Below are 19,750 nucleotides of genomic sequence, written 5' to 3'. Positions count from 1 at the left end.
CAATTAATTTCGAGTCTTCGGCATAACAACCACCTAAGGTACAAAGATGAACCAGAATAAACAGGGCTTGATTAAATGCATAATTAATGTTCCACTAAAGCTGGCATATATGAATATTAATTAGCAGCAATGTTCTGCAGTTTGGCATCTCTTGTCATTATCAATTTATTCTTTACATCGCCAGCCCCAGCTTTGGAACGGATTAGCAAACCTTTTGCTTGCCTGCCGAACCCAGCAAGTGCAAACGGCGTGCAGGAGGCTGCTCCCGCCATTCAATTACCTCACCCGCACATTAACTGGCTTCTAGCGTGTTTGCCTGAAATGAAAGACAGAGCAGTGCCAAAAGTAAAACGTGTTCATCCCTAACTGGGGCTCAGAGCAAATAAAAACAGCGCTCTGCCGGCGATGGCAAGAGGGAGCACGCCCGGCACTCAGAGCTCCAGGCTGGGCACCAGCAGGCTGGGGTCTGCTCCCCAGCCCTGCCCAATCCCCCTCCGGCACGCTGCTCACCGCGACGGGCTCCAAAGCCCAGCCCCTGCCCGTGCTGAAGGAGAGCGGCTGATGCCCGAGGCGCAGGTCTCACGTCGTGGGCAAAGCCGTGGCCGCGGTGCTGGTGCTGAGCCGCCTCCGCGCCGTGCCGCAGCGGGCAGCAAAGCGTCCCGGGGCTCCCTGCGGTGCTGGGGAGCAGGGGGAAATGCTGGGGGGGGACCACAACAAATTGCTCAGAGCTTTGGTTTCCCAGTTAAACCCCACAGCCCGACGCACATCGGTGCTACGAGGAGCCACGTGCCTTGCTTTTAGCACCCCAGCAACGCGTTGGTGCCTCCCCAGGGCCAGCCCTTGTCCCTGCGGGAATTTAAACCACAAACAGGGAGGTGGCAGGGCTCAGGCTCAGGGGTGAAACGCTGCGGGTTACAAGGGAGCAAGCCCCAGGTGACACAGACAGAGCAGGAGAGAAGGGCTCCGCCACATCCTAGCGCTGCGGTTCCTATTTATGGTCTCTCCTCGCCCCCACAGCTCCCAGCCCCGAGGGGCACCGACCACCTCCCAGCCCGAACGTGGCCGGAGCGGAGCAGAGCTCCTGCAAGGCGAGCGTGGCCGCGAGCAGCCCCTTCCACCTGTGCCCTCCTCACCGCAGCGACCAGACCGTCGCTCGCCCCCGGGGGTTTGCTCCGCAAAGAACAGGGAAGAGCAGAAAGCCCTGGGAGCGACGGAGCCCTCGGGGGGGAGTGGGGGCAGAGGTGGGAGCGTGAGCCCGGCCGGGAGGCACCGAGCATCCCCAATTCTGGGCTTGCACGGAGCAGCTCAGCCCGCGCCCTCCCAGCTCCTCCTCCGGCACAGCCCGACACGTTAAGCACGGTGCCATTACGCCGCGGGAGCCCGCGCTAATTACAGTGTCAGCCTCCCCGCTGCTGAGGACGGTAATTGAGGGAGAGCATTACAGTGTTTCCAAACCCCGCGCCGCAGGCAGAGGCCTCGGCGGAGCCGGGGAGTGCCGCCGGGAGCTGGTGGCACCGGCAGCGCAGAACGGCACCGTGCCGGCAGAGGAAAAGGGCTTTAACGAGGGCCTGGCCCTGTCCCACAGGACCCCGCAGAGCACCCAGAGGCCGAGACCAGCACCTGGCGCTTCGTGCAAGGCAGCCCTGCTGCGCCTCGACCCCGCTGCGCCCCCGGCCCCGCCGCGCCGAGCCCCCCGCGGGACGCAGAGCAGCAGCGGGTGAAGGACTCGGCTCAGGACCCGGCGCTCACGCAGCTCCCCCGCACGTTAACTTTTAATGCCGTGACCTTTAAGATGCCAGAAAAATTCTGAGGCTCTGCGAGTGTCCGAGGGTGGCTCTGCGCTCCCGCTGGGGACGAAAGGTCAGAGCGGCGCCGCCGCAGCGGGCGGGGGCACGCTGTCGTTAGCTGGCTGCCGCGGGTGACACTTTTTGTTCGCTCCTCCTCAAAACTTGCTTCTTCCAGTGACAGCGAAAGGAATCCCCAGCCAACACAGCCCGAGGCGGCGCGACGCGCTCGCAGCCCGGCTCCTCACCCCGGGCTGCCTGGCACTTCATTTGCAGGATGAAATCCAATTACCGCTCTCTCGGTGCGGGCGCTTCCCCCTTTTCTTGTGTTTGCGTGCGGCTAATTTAAAGCTCCCGAACTGTCTTCGGCAGGTGCACGGCGGGACTGTAACTCTGTAAAGAGCCTGGGCAGCATGCGGGCTAAATGCGAGAGGAGCAGGAGCAGCCAGAGGGCTTAGGGACAGGGACACAGCTCAGCACAGGGCTCCTCTGGGTGCTCAGCTCTGCTGCCGAGCCCCCCGCATGCAGCCCAAAGCGGAGGCTGCCCCTTGGTGAGCTCCCCGGGCACCCATCCCATCCCCTCCAGCCTCACAGCTGGCCCCACACAACCTCACCATGCCATGAAAAGGAGCAAGGAGCCGCTCTGCTCTGCTGCTTGCAGCCCTGCTGGGCATGGGAAGGGGTGAGCCCTGCTGTGGGCAGGGGCCGAGCGGCTGCCGCGTGTTCGCAGAAGGCTGAGGTTCTCCTCTGCCGTGCCCCTGCCTCCCCTGGCAATACACGGAGCTGAATTAAGGCAGCTGAGCTATCCACACGTAATTATAAGAGGTTACTCCAAGCTTGGAGGTGTACCCCTGCCCCCAGGGCTGCCCACAGCAATGGCTCTCTCCTCCTCCTCGCGGCACGAGGAGCTCCGGCACCCGCAGGACCAAGTCCCACCGCAGACCACAGCTCTGCCACCACCACGGGCTCGTCTCCCAGCTCCTGGCACCGCTGCCGGCACGGCTGGGCTGCAGCTACTGACAGCTTGGGAAGGGACAAGGTATGAAAAGAGGAAAGCCGCGGTGCTGGTGCCGACAAGACCGGCAGCATTAACACGCAGAGCAGCCCGCGTCGGCGACGCACCGAGATCACCCGCAACGTAACGGCAGCGAAAGCCACGCGGGCAGCAGCACCAGAAGCTCCGGGAAGCGCTCACCGGCTGGAACGAAGCAATTATTGCCAAGAGACCGGCAAGGCACAGCAAGGCTGGAAGGGACGGCGGCTCCTGAATGCTCAAGGAGAACGAACGCCCACGCGTACCCCAGCCCTACGGAGCAGGCAGCCCGCTTCGTCTTTGTTTTGATTCCCTGCCGTCACTCAGAGCTGGGGGTGCCCCTGCAGGGGGGAAACGCAGAGCTGGGACTGCAGAGCGGGAGCCGAGCCTTCCCACCGCGGCTAGAGCAGGGGGAGCTGAGCCGCTGGCAGAATTTAAAGCCGATGCCCTGGCGCTGAGCAAAAGTCACTCTCGAAATCTAAAAGCACACGGCAACAGAAGGCAGCTTCCACCTTCCCTGCGCTGACGGAGAAGCCAGCCCTGTTCCAGAGCAGCTTGCGCTGCTAGCGAGAGCAGCCTCTTGGCCAACAAGCCACGCGGTCACGCCAGCTAGGAAACCACGGCTCTTCGGAAGGCCCTCGCCGTTCTTCCCCGAGTTTGCAGACCCAGGTTACAGGGAAAAGCCTCTTCCTACGCCCCCTTCCCCTTCAGGCTACAACCTGAGAGAGAGCTGAGAACGGAGAAAGGAAGAAAGAGGGGGAAAAGTGGAAGGAGAGCAGGAGGGATGGGAGACAAACCCAGGAAAGCAAGCATTTGAACAGGCTGCCTCGCATTGCTTTCAACATCACCAAGAACTGGAAAGCGGCTGAGTGTTCTCAGCTGTTATAAATTTATCTCATCTTGCACCGCTTTTTGCAGTCTCGAAGCCCAGCAGCCCGAGACTCCTGGCTCTGCAGTTTTCCACCTACTGGCGCGCTCCATCCCTCGAATAAGAAAGCCGCGACTGTGCGGGTTCCCGCAGAGAAGGAGTGCTTTAAAATGCATCTCTTGCTGGTACACAAACCAGAAGAGAAATAACAGACCAGAATTTTATTGTCTTTCGGTGTCATCTTTCTCAATATGCTCTCAGATTTACAATTCCTGCCCACACCAGGCTGGCAGTGGAGAGCGAGGCTGCAGATGTTCGGGACGCACCAGCAAGCCCGCAAACCCTTCCCGAAGCCCCTCCTCGCGCGGGGTTTTGCTGCCAAGGCCCTACATCGCTCCAGCCCTGTGCAAATAGCACAGCTCGATGTGACAGATCTCGGCAAAAGGCACCCGAGGCACCCAGGTGCCATCTGTGAGCAGCGAGGAGGAGGAGGAGGAGGAGGGAGGAAAGCAGGCGGCCCCGTGCCACCCTCCCGGGGCGGCACCCGGCTCAGCGCCCTCCCTGGGAAGGGGCTGCAGGGACAGACGGACGGACGGACGGACAGCTGGGCCTCACCTGGGATGTTGTGGATGGTTATAGCGAGGATCATCAGCAGAATCCGCCTCCAGCTGCTGCTGCTGCTGCCCGTCGGGGCGCTGTCCTTGGGCACGGGGAACGGCGGGGGGCCGTCGGGCAGGCTGCTCCCTGCGCCCTTCCTCCTCTGGTACGGCTCCCCGTTCTCACCTTTGTCTGAGGGTACACAAAGACAGAGCTGGGTCAGCCGAGATGGACGCCTCCTGCCTTCCCACCCGAAAGGAAAAAGCAAAAAGAAGGAAAAAACACCCACCAAAGCAGGGCCGAAGGAGCGCGCAAGGTGTCCCCCCGCTCTGTGTCAGCTTAGGGCAGGGGGTTTGCCCCCGCACAGACTGCAGAGCCCATGGGCCAGGGGACTTTGAGACGGAGCACAAATTTCTCCTCTTCCTACAGCTCCCCAGCATCGCCCCAAGGGCTCGCACCCACCTGCAAAACCAGCAGCCCCCATCTCACGGGGACAAGGACGACAGGGACGGAGCCGGCGGGCAGCAGCTGGGGGACCTGTGGTCAGACCGTCCCCCTGCCCTGTTGCCCCCAGGCCAGCACCTCCATTTCCTCCACGGACGAAGGAGAGCCCCATCACTTCGTTCTGATTTCACCCTGCCCGTGGAACGGGAGCACCGAGCCGCATCCGGGACTGTTTGTACCGCTACCAAAAGATTTGTCGCTGCTGTTCGCGGACACCTCACCACGGGCTTCCAGCCCCCCCCCAGACCTCTGCTCCCAGCAGGACAATTACTATCAGCTCCGTTTCAACCAGGTATTTAAAATTGCCACTTAAATCCGAGCCCCAGCCAGGACTGGGAAGGGAGGAAGAAGCCCTGGGCAGCACTGCAATGAAGCTCGCACAGAACGAAACCCTCGCCGCTCACCTTCCCCTTGGAGAGGCAAAGGGAGCAGCAGAACGATGCGCACAAGCTCCTTAACCTCACTCAGCACAGCTACGGCTACGTGTTAAAGAAGATCTGACACTTAGACAATATAATTCCCCCTCTGCGGATTTATGTAATTCCCTTCCCCGAGTGCTCCCCTCCCGTCCCTTGGCTCACCCACCCCAAGCCTCCTTTCGCAGACGCGGTGCAAGGAGCTGCCTGAAAGCATTTTGACTGAGTGCCCCGCGCCTCTCCGAGGCAGGAGAACGCCCCGCTGCCACGTCGCGCTGTGCACAGCGTGCCTTGCGGTGCCCATTAAAGCCTTAGCGCCAAGCGCCCGTGCAAATCGGCACGCGGGGTCACCTTGGGAGGGCAGGGGGTGGCGGCAGCAATTCGCGTCTCGCCATCTGAAACACAGGAACGGACGCTTGAAGGCGTTCCGAAGCGGTCCTCGAAACGCGGAACACGAAACGGCAAACTTCAACCAAGCGAGGGTTTATCACTTTTTTTGGCGCTGAGGAAACGGGGCAAAGGCTGAAAAACCCTGGGTGACGGCAGCAGGAGCTGGCGTGGCTGCGCCGCGGCACAGCAGACCCCCAGCAAGGGGACAAGCAAGGCTAAAGCCACTTACAGACGAAATTTCCTTCTTCTGCCAGGCCACGGGTCCTTGCACAGCTCGTCACCCATCCCCTGGACCCACAGCAGAGCCCCTGGGGTCAAGGACTTTGCAGGGGGGAGGCAGAATGCTTCGGGTGACGTCCGGAGAAGAGCGCTTACCAAAGTGCCACCCTTTGCAGGGTTTTCTCGGCACGGGAAGCAGAGGCAGGAGGAGGCAGCCAGCATAGGTCCGGGTGCCCAGAAGTGCTCCGTGCCCCCAAGCAGCACCCAAAGCCCCGCGCTGGGGCACAGCTGCCCGGCGCTGCTGACACAGCCGTCGAAACTGAGCCCTGCCAGCACACAGGAACGATGTGCGCCATCACTTAAACCCCCGGCGCCTGGAGCTGGTGGTTTATGGGGCTTTCTGCTGCCTTTCCTTATCCCCGGATTTGATGGGTTCACCGCTAAACCGAGCTGTCCCCAAGGGCTCCCGCAGCAAGGCAGAGCGGGGGTACTGCCGGTGTTTAACCACCGCAGCAAAGGCTTTCCAGTTCCCTCTTCCAGGCTTTGATCTCCGCTCCCTGGGTGAATTTGCACTGAGAAAAAAAAAAAAAAAAGCAGGTTTTGCTGAACACGTGGCCAGGAGCACAACCCGACAGCCAAAAGCACCAGAGAGAAGTCAGCAAGAAAGCCAGAAATCAGCTCTGCTGGGCTTCGGTGGGCTGGGGGCCCCAGCGGCGAGCGCAGGCAGCTTTGTCCCGCACCTCCGGGGGCCACAGGGGACCGAGAGCATCGGGAACACAAAACCCAGGATGCTGCAGCTGTCCCCATGTCCACGGAGGAGCAGCGCAGGGAGCACACGGCCAGCACGTGGCTCCTCGTGTAGCGTCCCCGGGGAGGTTTCAGCTACTCCTGCTCCGTTGACAATTCCCGTCGAGTTTCTCTCTCTCACCATTATCGAGTTGCCAGAGGAGATTTATTTCACGGCTCTCGCTAAGGAAAGCCAAGGCCCGGGCCAGCTCCTTTGCTTACCACGAGCCTGCCGCCTGCTAAGATACTAATTCATTCCCAGCACAGAGCTATTACTTGCATTAGGCTTTTTTCTTCCCCCACTTGGAAGCAGCCTGCGTGATATTATTGAACAAAGGAAAAAAAAAAAAGTTGATGAAAATTAGATTTTATACACGCACATTTGGCGTTAGCTGCAAAATGGGCGAGGACCCCAGCCCCTTCCCTCCAGCCAGCCCCAGGCAGCAGAGAAAGGCTCCGACCAAGCATCCGGCCCCTTCCTCGCACCAAAGTGTGACAAAATCACACCTGCAGAGGGAACGTGGCCCCAAAGGGCTCGGCAGAAGCCGTGGTGCCCAACGGGGGGCAGCAGAAAAAAGGGGAGGTTTACGGGAAATAAACAGAGCAGACCCAGCTTTTGCAGGAGAAGCACAGGGGGCAGTTTGCATTCACCATCTGAGCAGCAAAATGACTTGATGCAAATTATCCGTGCATTAGCCCGGGAAAAGGCAGCAATGCCGCAATCAGGGAGACGACCTGAGCACAATTTTCCCCACTGACGAGTAACAGCAGGACCACAGACTGCATACGGGAGAAACCGCGTTTTATTTCCCATTGCAGCAGGGAAAAAGGGCTAATTACAGAGGGCTGATGCTAAGGGCTCGGTGTCAGCTCTGCGCCCACGGGTCGGGGAGGCAAAATACGGCACCCAAAGCGCTGCCAGCTTGAAACACTGCAGCTTGGGCAGGCTGCGGGGAAGGGGAACAAAACAGTAATCACGGCTAAGCGTGGGCTTGGCTGGAAGTCAGGAAAGCCTCAGCAGCACACTGGAGCAGCGATAAGGGTGGACCGAGGGGGGTTTTTCAAAGAGACACAAAGCTGACACTATCGGATCGGGGTACTCGCAAGGACGGCGCCAAGACAATTATACGGCAAATAATTATCTGTGCCACGTCCATTCTAAATCTTGTTCACAAAAACTCCTCTATATATCCTACTCCATTTATCATTATTGAATTTCTTCGTAAAGCCACAGGGCAAAGATTCTGCCAGAAGTTTAATTACGTATGTGCAGCCTGCTGCATTTTTCATATCCTCTGCAGCCAGCACCGGAGAAAGATAAATGGCTTTGAGTACGACTTAAACTGCTGGCAAAATACAAAATCCAACTGACTCCTTATCAACATGTGAAACGGATTTTTATTTTTGATTATTTCTTAATGAAAACTGCTCGCATTAGCAGCAAGCTCAGCTTTGTTGCGCTTGCGAGCAGCGCACACCCGGCTGAACGCACGATTCGCTCGCCGCACTCAGAAATCTCTTCGCTGCGCTACTTCAGCTCCTGAATTAAAATCAAAGCCTACGGAGGCAACAGATTCCTCTAGCTTTTCACATCTGCTTGGGAGACCTCCCCCTCTTCCTCCTCCCCAATTAGGCCTGGATGTAGCCGTGCTGCTCTCTTACCGCAGCTCTCAAATGCTCTGCGCAAAGTTGAGCGTGCCTGAACGAGGACGGCTGCACAAAGCCCCCCCCCTCTGCCCCGTGAGGTTTCTGTGCAAGGACCCAGCGATGCAACCCGTTTTGGTCTTGATTCAGCTGAAAATGAACCTGCAGCCTGGGCCCTGGATGGCTCTGGGCAAGAGGCAGAGGGACCCCGGGGAGCAGCACCCCCGGGCGGCGTGCCAGCGCTGCCTTCCTCCTCCCAGCACGAGCTGATGCGCTGGTGGGAACCCAGGGCGCTCGGAGCCCCCCTTGGCTGCAGATGCCGGAAGCCAGATCGCTCAGAGCACCAAAACCCTCTTCAATCCTTTCCCCATCGATTTCCCCATCAAATTCTTGCAACGAGGCTCTCTGCCTCGCCGGGCAGGGATCTATAGCTGTCAGCGGCCGGAGCGCCGCAGACAAAGGAGGAACGGCTGCGCTTCCACGGCACCGGCGCGTCCCTCGCTGGGGGCTCCAGGGGCTTCTTCCTTCGGATTGAACTTGCATGAGATAAATCAGCACCCTCAGTACAGCTATTTATAAAGATTCCTTAGCTCCCGTCTCAAAACCAGCGGGAGAAAGGAGGGAGAGACGGAGCCAAGCCCAGGAGAACCGCAGACTCATGGAAGCGGTGACCAAGTGCCACTCGCAGGCTGTTCGCACAAGTTGTTTCACGCGAACCTGCGCAGGAACAGGGTGAAGGGAGAAAAGCACCAGAGGAAAGAAACGCTCTCCTTTCAGAAGCCTCCGCCCAGCCACTTCTCCCTTGCCGTTTCATTTACCGCTACGATGCCCACCACAACCACACCTGCACGAGCAGCACACAGCAGCCCAGCCCGACCCCCCGCGCCTCTCGGTACTGCCGGCACTTGTTCTGCTGCGTGAGCTGGAATCGTGTACCGCGTGCTAGAGCGGCTCTGTTAAAACCAGGAGAGATGAGCAAGCTTGCTCCGACCCCTCGTCTGGGGGTGGCCTGGGAAAGAGAGAACAATTTGCTAAAGAAAACAGTAACACAAGCAGCTGCCACCCCTTCCCGAGGTGCAGGAAATAACGGCACGTTCAATTCTTCCCCCCTAACGGCTGAGATAAATCCAAATTACTTGCAAATTTCTGAGATTCCCAAAGGCCCGGTAGTCAATCCAAGCCCCTTACAGAAACGTTTGCCCGTGGAGCCATTAACATCCCTCGCTCCCCAAAGCCCAAGCGCTCCCCTTTGCACCCTCCACCCGTCTCCACAAGCCCTGGCTGCTCCATTAACTTTAAGCACTTGCAACGAACGCCTGGCAGCAGCTGTGTTTAATTCCGTGGCATATGGGCTCCATCGATGCTTCCTCCCACGCCGAGCAGGTTCAGCCCCTGGTTTGCTCGGGCACAAATGGGACAAATTCTCGGGGTGCTGGGAGCAGGGGTGCGAAGCACAAGGGCTGTGCCCGTGACCCGCAGCCAGCCGAGGGTCCCTGAGGGTGGCACGCGTGGGAGCAGGCTCCCCGTGGCCCCGTGGCCACCCCAGGAAGGCACCCAGGGCTGCTCAGCACCCTCGGCTCGCACCCCACGGGCGAGGACGGGGAGCGCAGAGCCGAGCAGTGCTTCCCGAGGCTGCCCATGAGGTGTCAGCAGCTCGTTAGCAATTAGCAGAAGCAGGTCGGGCTCACCACTTGTGCGAGGCGATGCCGGCCAGCGCAACCCTTCCTTCCCCCGACCGCCAGCTCCGGGCGCTGGGAAGCCCTCGGCGGCTGGCTTCAATCTGACATCGGAGGCCGCTGCCCTGCATGGTGCGGCACGGAGCAGGCAGGAGGGCAGCTGAGACAAGGCGACACGCACATATACACACGTACACACGCACATATACACACGCACATATACACACGTACGCACCCACCCAAGACCAGGGACCTGGCGCAGGGAGCTCTGCCCCACCACCACACTGCCACCGGGGCAGACCCGTCTCCAACCAGCTTATTTCAGGCACATCAAACTGGGATGGAAAAGAGAACAGGGATGAAACCACTCCGCAAAATCAACCCCGGGCCCCACCTCTTGTGCGACAAAGAGGCAGTGAGTGAGGGCCAAAAGCAGCAGGAGCGGCTCTGGGGGGGGTCCCAGCACCGCAGAGACCCGCAGCGGGGGGAGCACCGCAGCACGGGAGGCGGGCGGCACCGCTCCCCAGCACAGCCCTCCGCACCGAGCCGCCGGGTGCCAGCCCCTGCTGCCACCCTCCCGCCCGCCTTCCTGCGATTTCTGACCACGAGGAAGCCCCAGAAGGGAAACCGCATCAGAATTAACAGCCGCAGCCCTCGGGAAGCCGAGCCAGACGCACGCTCAGAGCAGCGCCCACGCATCGCTCGCGGTACAGCAGCGGCACGCTCTGCCTTTCGAGGACACCGCCATCAATCTTTTTTCATCTTTTTTTTTTTTTTTTCATTGTTTCAGGCTCTTTTCGAGGACTGCTGCCAGCACCTGGCTCTCAGTCCAGCTGTTCCCCCCGGCACAGAGCTCCCAGCTGATGGCGAACACCAGCACCCGGAGCCCTCCTCGCTCGCCCCGCACCTCTCCGCTCCCGTCCCCCTCCGGCTCCTTCTGCCGGCACGGCAGGAATTTCAGGGAGCCCCGAAAGGAGCAGATGGGTGTCAGCGAACAGCTGCTCCCCACCGTCGCACTGGCACGCTGCTCTTATCTGGCACCTCCATAAGAGGTTTTAATTACTGTGAGTAATTAAGCACCGCACCTCTGCTGGGAGGGCTGCTATCCCCCCCTCGCCGGCAGGTACGGGGAGGGCACCACGCGCCGCAGGCTCCCGGCGAGGCGGAGGGGAGCGGGCAGGGACCTGAGCCGCGTGTCTGCTCTGATCAGAGCCGCCGGCAGGGATCAGGGGAGCTGGAAATGGAAGTGCAGAGGGAGAGGGCTCGCTTTTAAGGAACGAGTCCCCAAACGCCAGGGAAGCCCAGCTGCCAGCAAGACCGCACGCAGAACAAAGCCGCTGAACGAGGAGCTCCTTGCGGTTGCCTGTGCTCTGAATAAGGGCGATTTTTAAAAATATCGTTAATTTACCGCTAGCAAAAGCGGCAGAGAAGTGCAGGGATCGACCCCACAAAAAGCAGGCAGGGAAGAGGCTACAGGAGTGCGATGCTCCCCGTGCCACCGTGCTTCGGCTCCGAGCAGCCGGGCGGCGAGAAGCAGCCCCACAAAGCGCTCAGAGATGGTAGCACGGGCTCCTCGCCCCACATTCCCCAGCACAAACCGGTGCCATCGGCCACGGCACCGCGCTGGGGACAGAGAGGGCCACCTGTGACACCCATTCGCACGCTGCGGGGACCGTGAGCCCAGGCTGCTGGCAGGATCTCACCCCACCCCCCCACACACATAACAAATTCATTTCCAATGTTTCTGGCAGATAAAAGAGGTCCCTGCATCTGCTCAGGCTTTCAGCATGGAAGATAAATAGAGAGTGTCATGACTCACTGTCTATTAGGAGCCTTCATTTATCCAAGCGTGCACAGGAGCTTTCATAAAAGGTTGTTTAATTCAGCATGACTGACTACCACTTGCTCTCAGACACACGATTATTGCCGGGATCCGTCTCAAGTTTGGAGTCAGGAGGATGCTGGAGCACGCCAGCGGGCCCCGTGCTGGCACCAATCCCCGGTCCCGCACCTCCAAAGGGCGGCAGCTGCCGAGCAAAAGGGGAGCCTGGAGCCCGCACCCACAAAAACAAAAAAAAGCACACAGGGAACAACCTGAAAACAGACCCCAGAGTAATGGGGGAGAGGGGAAGGAAGAGCAGGGGAGCTGCTGGCTGGGTCTGCCCACCCTGCTCCAGCCAATGTCACCCCCACACCTTCCCCGATTCCCTCTCCAGGCCCAAAAGCACAGCGTGCTCCCACTGCTCCCTCGGGACCCACGAGTGGCAACCCGCTGCCTGCAGCGCTCGTGGCGCGTGGCGCGTGCCCCGGAGCGGCCCTGCTGGCCCTGTGCCCCACTTTACGCGCGCCACCTCCGTCCCCGCAGCCCTGATCCGGGCACAGAAACTTCTCCTCCCCGCAATCCGTCACCGGGGATGGGCGAAACTGGATGAAATTACTGCTCAAGCCCTCCGTGCCATCCTTTATCTAGGGCGGCCCGAGAAGTCAGGTAGGGGCAGCCAGGCGGTACGCGGACCTCCCGTGCTGCCCCCCTTTATCTCCTGCCGCCGGTGATCCTTCAGCCTGCCACGCGATGCCTGTGCTGGTCCCAGGGAGCTGCTGCTGCGCACTTGGGCGCGCTTGAGGACGGGAAAATGAATCCATAATGCGGCTCTTAATTCAGACAAAGAGGCACTTGAGAAACGCAATAAAAAAAGGGAAGAAACAGCAGAGCTCGTCCCAAGTTTGTCCCGGCCAAACCAAGCCTCTGGAAATCTCAACCGCGTGCGTAAAGCCAGCGCCTTGCTCCTCCACAGCTGCAAAAATTCACTCCCATCACCCTCCAACCCCTGTCCATGGGGAAGATGATGCCTCAGCAGCCGCTTCCACGAGGAGGTGCAGGACGACGGAGGTGGCCCGAGTTCGGAGCAGGGTCCCCGGAGCGGGGGGGAGCAGCAGGGAGCGAGCGCCTGGCACGGGAGCAGCCTGGCCCCATCCCTAAAAAACGGCAGGATATCTCACCGGGACAAGAAGCAGCGACGCGGCAGAACTCATCGCGGTGACCTTGCTGCCACCGGAGCCGTGTCCTGGCGAAGCCCCGAGCCACAGAGGTGACACGGCACCAGGCGCACACGTGGTGGAAACCTGCAGTGAGAATGAGGCCAAGGTGTTGCTCGCCCCTCGGGGTGACACAGCTGACTTCGTGTCAAAACAGAGGAGGAGAAGTGCCAAAAGCCTCGCCGCTTGACGTCGGCGGTGTTTAAAGATTAATTTCGTGGGGAAGAGCAGCAGCACGACGTTAGATGTAATTACATGCACCAGGTCCTTTTAAGCAAACTAATTCATGCTAACTTCCAAGAGCTCTTTAAAGAGTTCCCAGTAGATAAAGCGTATTGCTGAATCATTTTATGCTGAAATTTTACACATTGGAGTTAATTTAATCACTTCATTTCAGAGGGCTGAGCTATGTTCACATCTCTGATCTCTGGCAGGGAACAGCTTCTGATCTTAGCAGGACCAGACGCGCCGAATTTCTGAAGTAAGAAGGAAAGGAACCCCACTACCTGCTTAAAAGGACACCGGGCTCTTATCAGGAAATGAGACGGGCCCGGCCCGGCCCGCAGCGGGCTCAGACGATGGTCACAGAGCCGTGGAGGCAGCAGCAGGATGGGGCCGAAGCCGACCTCCACCAGCAAGCCCCAGAGGCACGTCTGCAGCCACGGGCTCGCCAGCGGCGCAGCACAACGGCCCTTGCTGGGGGAGCTTTGGCATCGCCCCCCTGCAGCCACCATCACCCCACAGAGAAGCACAGCAGCGGCTCTTGCCACCTGCTTGTCATGAAGCCTTCTCTTTACATCGCTTCCAAGACACCAGACTACAGACCGCCGAGTCGCGCTGCTCAGTTCCTCCCCATTTTTCCCCTTATTCTTCCATTCCCGTGTGCCCCTCATTCAAAGTCATCCGTAATTCTTTCATTGCATCCAAAAAAGGGGCCTCTGCGGCTTCGGCTAGGGAAATTCTCTTTGCAAATTAATTAAATTTGTTGGAAAATAAGAACCCGTGAATCGACGCATGAGGGCCCAGAGGCTTACACCGACACGAGAGCCGCTCTGCCCACGCCGGCAGCGCAGCCGCACACGCAGGGTGCTGCACGCAGGAGCGGTGCAAGGCGACGCGTTAGCACCCGTGTAGAGGCAGGAGCTGCCCTGCTCCGAATGCAACGCTCAGCAAAACTGCACCTTTCCAGAATTAGCAGCTTTGTTTAGCACCAAAGCCTCCAGATCTGCCAGTTCCCCTGCCCGGTGGGGCAGCAAGGGGTTGCTGGAGGAAAGGGGCTACGCTCACAGGCTGAAAAGTAAAATTAATACCTGGTTTCTGAGAAAAATAAATGAAGAGCTCTTTGTTCTCAGCAGCTCAGCCCTACAAGGTACAAAATCAATCCGGATCCCCCCACAGGGACAAGCTGATTGCGTTTTTGCCCCCTCTCCATCCAGCAAGACCAACCCATCGGGCTGCTGGCGGGAACGCGGCCGCCCTGGCGCACCGGGATGAATTTCGGAGGGCCACATCACGAGGGGATCGCGCACACAAGCCGGACACCCCCTGGTCCCCAGGAACACCTCCCAGCAGAACAACGACGGTGGGTTTTGCAAATAAAGCAGAACGTGCCCTGTGGGACCCCCTCCCTCCTGCCCCGGGGAAGCCGTTCCTTGCGGGTGGCAATGCCCACGGGGAAGGAAACGCATTAAACTGAGCCTTGTCCAGAGAGCAGGAGACACCTTCCTATGCTAACAAAGGGATCCCAGGCTTTTCCTTCTGCGTGACAGCACCTCCCAGCCCACGGGTAACTTCCTCATGTTCCTATTTTAGGCAGTCCCTAGGAAAAAAAACGAAAAGCGAAAAGGAAAGCGAAACCAGGGCTTGACCTGCAGCTCACGTCAGGTGGGCAACGGCAGCAAAACCCTCTCAAAATCTTATATTAAAAAGGGCTCTGAACCACCAGCACCATATATTATGGGGATTAGCGAGGCTACTTTTTCTTTTACCCTCGAATCCAAAGCAAATCGACGTGTCCCAGCCTGGGGTGAGGAAGCTGAGGATGACCCAGCCTGCAGACCCACATCGGCCCTCCTTCCTTCCTTCCTTCCTTCCTTCCTCTGCTGCGGTGTAGGAATGGAGCTGGGAAGCACACACAGGCAAAAAATCCTTATATTTTCTTCTAGTATTTCCAAAAAGGACCCTTTTAAGTAGCTTTTATCTGTGTTTCTATAAAAAAACCCTAAGCACTAAGCCCCAGAGCCAACTCCAGTTTCAAGCCGAAGGTATTGCTGACTCCCGCACGGACAGCACTCCATCGCTATTAAAATTTTAAAAGCCAAATTTCTCAGACACCTCGCCACGGTCTCGCAAAGCTGCCGAGGTCCACCCGGAGAATAACGCACAACTTGAAAGAATTTCACCCAACAAACTGCATTCTCCCAGCTCTCTCCTTGCCCGTGGCGGAGCCGAGGCTGGGGCAGCACCGGGGCCACCAGCTCCGGGAGCATAAAACTCAGGATGTGGCACAGGGGACAGTCCCCGCGTGCACACAAGAGACGCCTGGGCAGAAAGAGCACAGAAAGTGCCTCAATGACCGCTTTTAAACCTGAGCTCTGCCCGCAGATGCCACAAAGCGCCGCCTTCTGCTTGCAGGGAAACAACCCCGCCGCGGCGCCCGGCCGGATCCCCTCGCTAACAAAGAGGAGCCACCCGTTGGCAGCAGAAATCAATAAACAAGCAGCACTTTAATTACACGTAATTGCAGATTCAGTGCGATTCCGTAATGGCTTTGAGGCGGTTCGCACCATCTGCTGCGGCAGATCCGTCCCGGGGCTTTGAAGGGGAGCAGCCGCCGCTTTGCTTCGTCGCCGCAGCTGCCCCGGGGCCCGGCGGCACGTGCGGAGGGTGGCGAGGGCGCAACGGGGCCGGGGGCGAGCAGCCCGCTGCCGTGCCGAGGCGCAGATGGCAACCAACAGGCTGCAGCTTCAGGACTCGCAGAGACACACGGTTCGGAAAAAAAAAAAAAAAAAGAGAGAGGCTTCTTTTGAGCTCGTAAGAAAAAGCGACGAGAAACCACCAAGCCTTAAAAAAAAAAAAAGGGGGAAAAAAAAAGGGGGGGAAAAAAACGCCGCGCGGGGCAGAGCTCCGCTGCTGAGCAGGCGCTGCACCAAGCCCGGAGAGCTGCGGGGTACTTTCAGCCAGAAATATCAACATTTTTTTAAATCCATTTTGTAGGACAAACACTCAAGCCGTGGGCTTCAGCACCCAAATCGAGATTAAGCAGCAGAGAGGGGAGGAGCTGGGGGCACGGGGGGCTTGGAGGCAGCAGGAGGGGCCGCATCCTGCCCCTGCCCGAGCAGCGCCGTGCCTCCCGCGCAGGCAGGGGCTGCTGCCAGCACGCGGCTTGGCTCCCGCTCGAGGTGCTGGGGCTGTTCCAGCCCCAACAGCCCTCCTGCTTCCGTGGCCCACTGAATAAAAAAAATAATAATAAAGAAATAAAAACGCAAAAGCATCACTTGAGCTCCCTGCTGCAGCTATTTTGCACGGGAACAGAGATGGAGAGATTCAGGGCGCAGTCTCCAAGCGGGGGGCTGCGAGGTGAGGACAGCCCTGCTCCCTCTGCCCTCGCCCTAGCTGGGAGCAGCCTCCTCGAGCACCAAGCAGCAGAGGACACGGAGAAAAACAGCCAGGAGGCCAACAATCACCCGCCCAGCCGGGCTGAACGCCGCTCGCACCCCACACGGGGATGAAATAAAGCCCTCATTTAAAACACACCGCTGAGAAGGACATTAGGCGACGGGCAGGGTGGCTAAGCGGCTAACCCATTAGACAGGCACAGCTTGAAACCAGAAGTCATTTCAGCCCAGCAGAGCCCATTTAAAAAGCAGAAAGACGCTCGCTAATTGGGGTTATTTATTCGGCAGCTCTCCCGGAACAACAGGGAACTCCCGCGCAGACCTGCCCCGGGCTGGGCGAGGATGGGGCCAGGGCCACGGCCACTGGGCACGAGGTCGCCCGGGTCCCCTGGGCATCACCGAGCGGCTCCGGGATGGGTCAGGAGGTGTCAGAGGGATCCGAGGCAGGGCGGCTGCTTCAGAGCCCTTCTGCTTTTGAAAAGAGGCAAGATGAGAGGGAACCTCTGCCGTTAGGGTCCTCTCCTTGGAAAAGCACCAGCAGGAGCTCGCTCCCTTCAGACACCGGCAAACTCAAACGAAGCAGAGCCAGGGCAGAGGTCCAGGTGCCGACGAAGCCTCAGCCGCAGCGCACACCTTCCCAGGCAGCAGGGGCTCGGCGCGGTGCAGGACCCGCAGGAGCACAGCCCCTGCTACCTCTGCCCCTCGCAGAGCTTTCTGAGTACTTAAAAATCCCCCCGTTATCGTGCTGCAGCTCCTGCTCCAGCCCCTCTCCAGCCTGCCCAGCCCAGAGCAGGGTCCCCGGGCTTCCCGGCACCCCTGGGATTGGGGAAACGCAGCCGGGGCGGGCACGCGCCCGGCCGCACCAGGCACTGCTTTCGCAGGGTCAGGGACAAAACAGCTGCGGAACAGCAGCCCAGGATTTTAATGGTAAAACCCACCCTATGCGAAGACCCAAATATCTCCTTCCTGCACGGCTCCGCAGCCCAGCACCACCCCAGGGCCGGCGTCCTCCTGCACCCTGTGGCACAGGGGAGCCCCCAGCACGCCGGGGGCCGCTCCGGGCGCAGGTCCCCCGGGAGGAGCGCGGCTCCGCTGCACGGCCCCTTCTGCTGCTTGCGACGTCGCTTCCCAGGGTAGCCCCGCGGAGCCAGCTGTCTCCTCACCAGCCTGTCGGGACGCACAGGCACTAAAAATCACATCGAAAATATTGATAGTGCTGAAGTCACCCTGATGTCACTGAAGACAGGCGTGCGCTAGGTGATGGCTGCACTGCAGCAGCTCTGGGATTTGCATAGCGTGACTAACATCAGAGCCTTCTTCAAAAAATACTGTTCGAGTGCTCTAATCCTTCAGCTGACACGTATTCGGCTTGTCCCTAAGCATCTTTGTCCAACGAGAGGCTGTGAAAGCCCCCGGTAAATGCTGGCCCACCGCTGCGGTCACCCCGACCCGCTGCCAGGTGGCAGGAAAGCAGAGCCCACGTGGCCGGCCCCAGCAGGGCACAGCAGCTGCCGAAAGTCTTGAAAAATTCTTCCTCGCACCAAATTCTTGAAAGCAGACTCGCCATCGCATCCCACCTGCCTATGAGCTCTGAAAACAGAAAGATACGGACAGAAGCAGGGATGCGCAGGTCAGCGGGCACCGCGCAGGTCGCGTGGCGGGGTTTGCGTGGTACCTGCGCCCAGCAGCAGGGCTGGCCCTCCCCAGGCTCTGCAAGCCCCTAAATGCATCACTGCGGGCAAAAACTGGCTGCTGTCACCTCCACACACCTCCAAAAGCAGCATCTCTACCCCTCTCCTCTTGTCCTGCTCGTCTCCCTGCAGAGGGTGACCTTCCCCCGTTAGGGCGCACGGGGCGGAGGGGTCCCTGCCACCCTCTGCCCCCAGGGCTTGCCAGGGGCACGGGCACAAAACCTGCCCCAAGCACGAAGGGGAGGTCGTGGGGGAAGCACCCCGAAGACGTTCAAGCAGAGGCAGCACAAGGTGAAAGCCAGAGGGAGAGCGGCGCCGAGCTGCTCTGCCTGGGGAAATCCAAAAGCCTCCGAGGAGCTGAGAAGTCTGAAGATCCAACCACGTCTGGCACTGCTCGGTTAAACAGCCAGGGAGGCTTTTTAGTACCAAAAATTATGCTTGTAAAAGCACATTAATAATTAAACCCCCGTCTAATATATTCATGCAGTCGTTGCATACCGCAAGTAGTAATTAACATTTAAGTACCAAGTACACGAAAACAGATATGGACAGGTTAAAAATGAAGTTCCATCACAATGGCTCTGGAAGCTATTTTTCCCAGGGCTGCAAGCTAAAAATAAGGAAGCCAGCCAGGTCCGTACGGAGCACACGCTGTGTGTTTGCATGCAGCACACGCTGGACGTTACAGCTATGCAAACGGATGTACCCATAAAAAATTCCAGCACACGTTTAAGATCCCACCATCTGCCCTGTTTCACCACCAGACCTCTTTGGTCACCTTCACTTCCCAATTCCCACGTGCGCCTGCGGTGGCTGCCAAAATGCCCAACCCCAGATTCACAAAAAAAAAAAAAAGGAGGAAATTGCAGTAACCGTACAGCACCCTGCACCAGGGCGCACCGACGCTGCGCTCACAGGGTGCACGGCTGTGCCAGGGGATCACAGGCTGCCGCGATGTGCACGAAGGACACCCCTGATCCCCCTCGGGAGCACGGCGGGGCAGGCACCCCGTGCCTTTAGCCCCGTCCCCGCAGCCCCATCCCCAGCACCCGCACGGTGCAGGAGCTGCAGGGTGCCCCACAAAGGACACCGGAGACCCCGGGCAGTGCAGTTGCACCTCTGCACGTGGCCATGGGGTGAGACAACTCGACCTGGGCAAACAAACTTTTTTTTTTTAATTTTTTTTTGCACTTTCTTTTGCTGTTTCTTACGAGCTGAGCGCTCCGAGGTGAAGGATGACTTCTCTGCTGCGCCCTCCCCTGCGAGGCTGCAAACAAACCCCGGGGAGCCAACCCCACAAGGTGCTGCGGGGCCAGCAAGCGGAGGTCTGGTTCCACCACCCCGAAGAGCAATTAGGGCATGAGCGTGGTGTTTATCAGAGCAATCAATGCTCGCAGCTGGGAAAGCTTCCTGGGGGGGGGGGAGGAAACAAAACATCGATTTTCAGTGAAAAGGCATGTTCCGTCATCCTGTGCCATATACCACACGG

The 19,750-nt window shown here is 59.1% G+C and overlaps 1 protein-coding gene across 6 annotated transcripts in view; it reads right to left on the bottom strand.

Moving 5' to 3' along the window:
* The window catches only part of SLC39A11 (solute carrier family 39 member 11), an 87,217-nt gene that overhangs the window by 32,433 nt on the left and 35,034 nt on the right, over nucleotides 1-19,750 (bottom strand). For 4 of the 6 annotated variants that reach the window (XM_080561085.1, XM_080561086.1, XM_080561084.1 and 1 more), the window contains exon 6: nucleotides 4,301-4,474. In XM_080561085.1, the coding sequence (XP_080417211.1) occupies nucleotides 4,301-4,474 (174 nt within the window). Of the gene's footprint in view, nucleotides 1-4,300; nucleotides 4,475-12,917; nucleotides 13,041-19,750 lie in introns of all 6 variants that reach the window. The other 2 variants (XM_080561087.1, XM_080561088.1) reach the window with 1 other exon arrangement.

Source organism: Anser brachyrhynchus, assembly GCF_964034855.1.
Source record: "Anser brachyrhynchus genome assembly, chromosome: 18".
NCBI classification, from domain to species: Eukaryota; Metazoa; Chordata; class Aves; order Anseriformes; family Anatidae; genus Anser; species Anser brachyrhynchus.
Note: the sequence above shows the minus strand (reverse complement) of the source record. Positions and strands in the feature narration are given on the sequence as shown.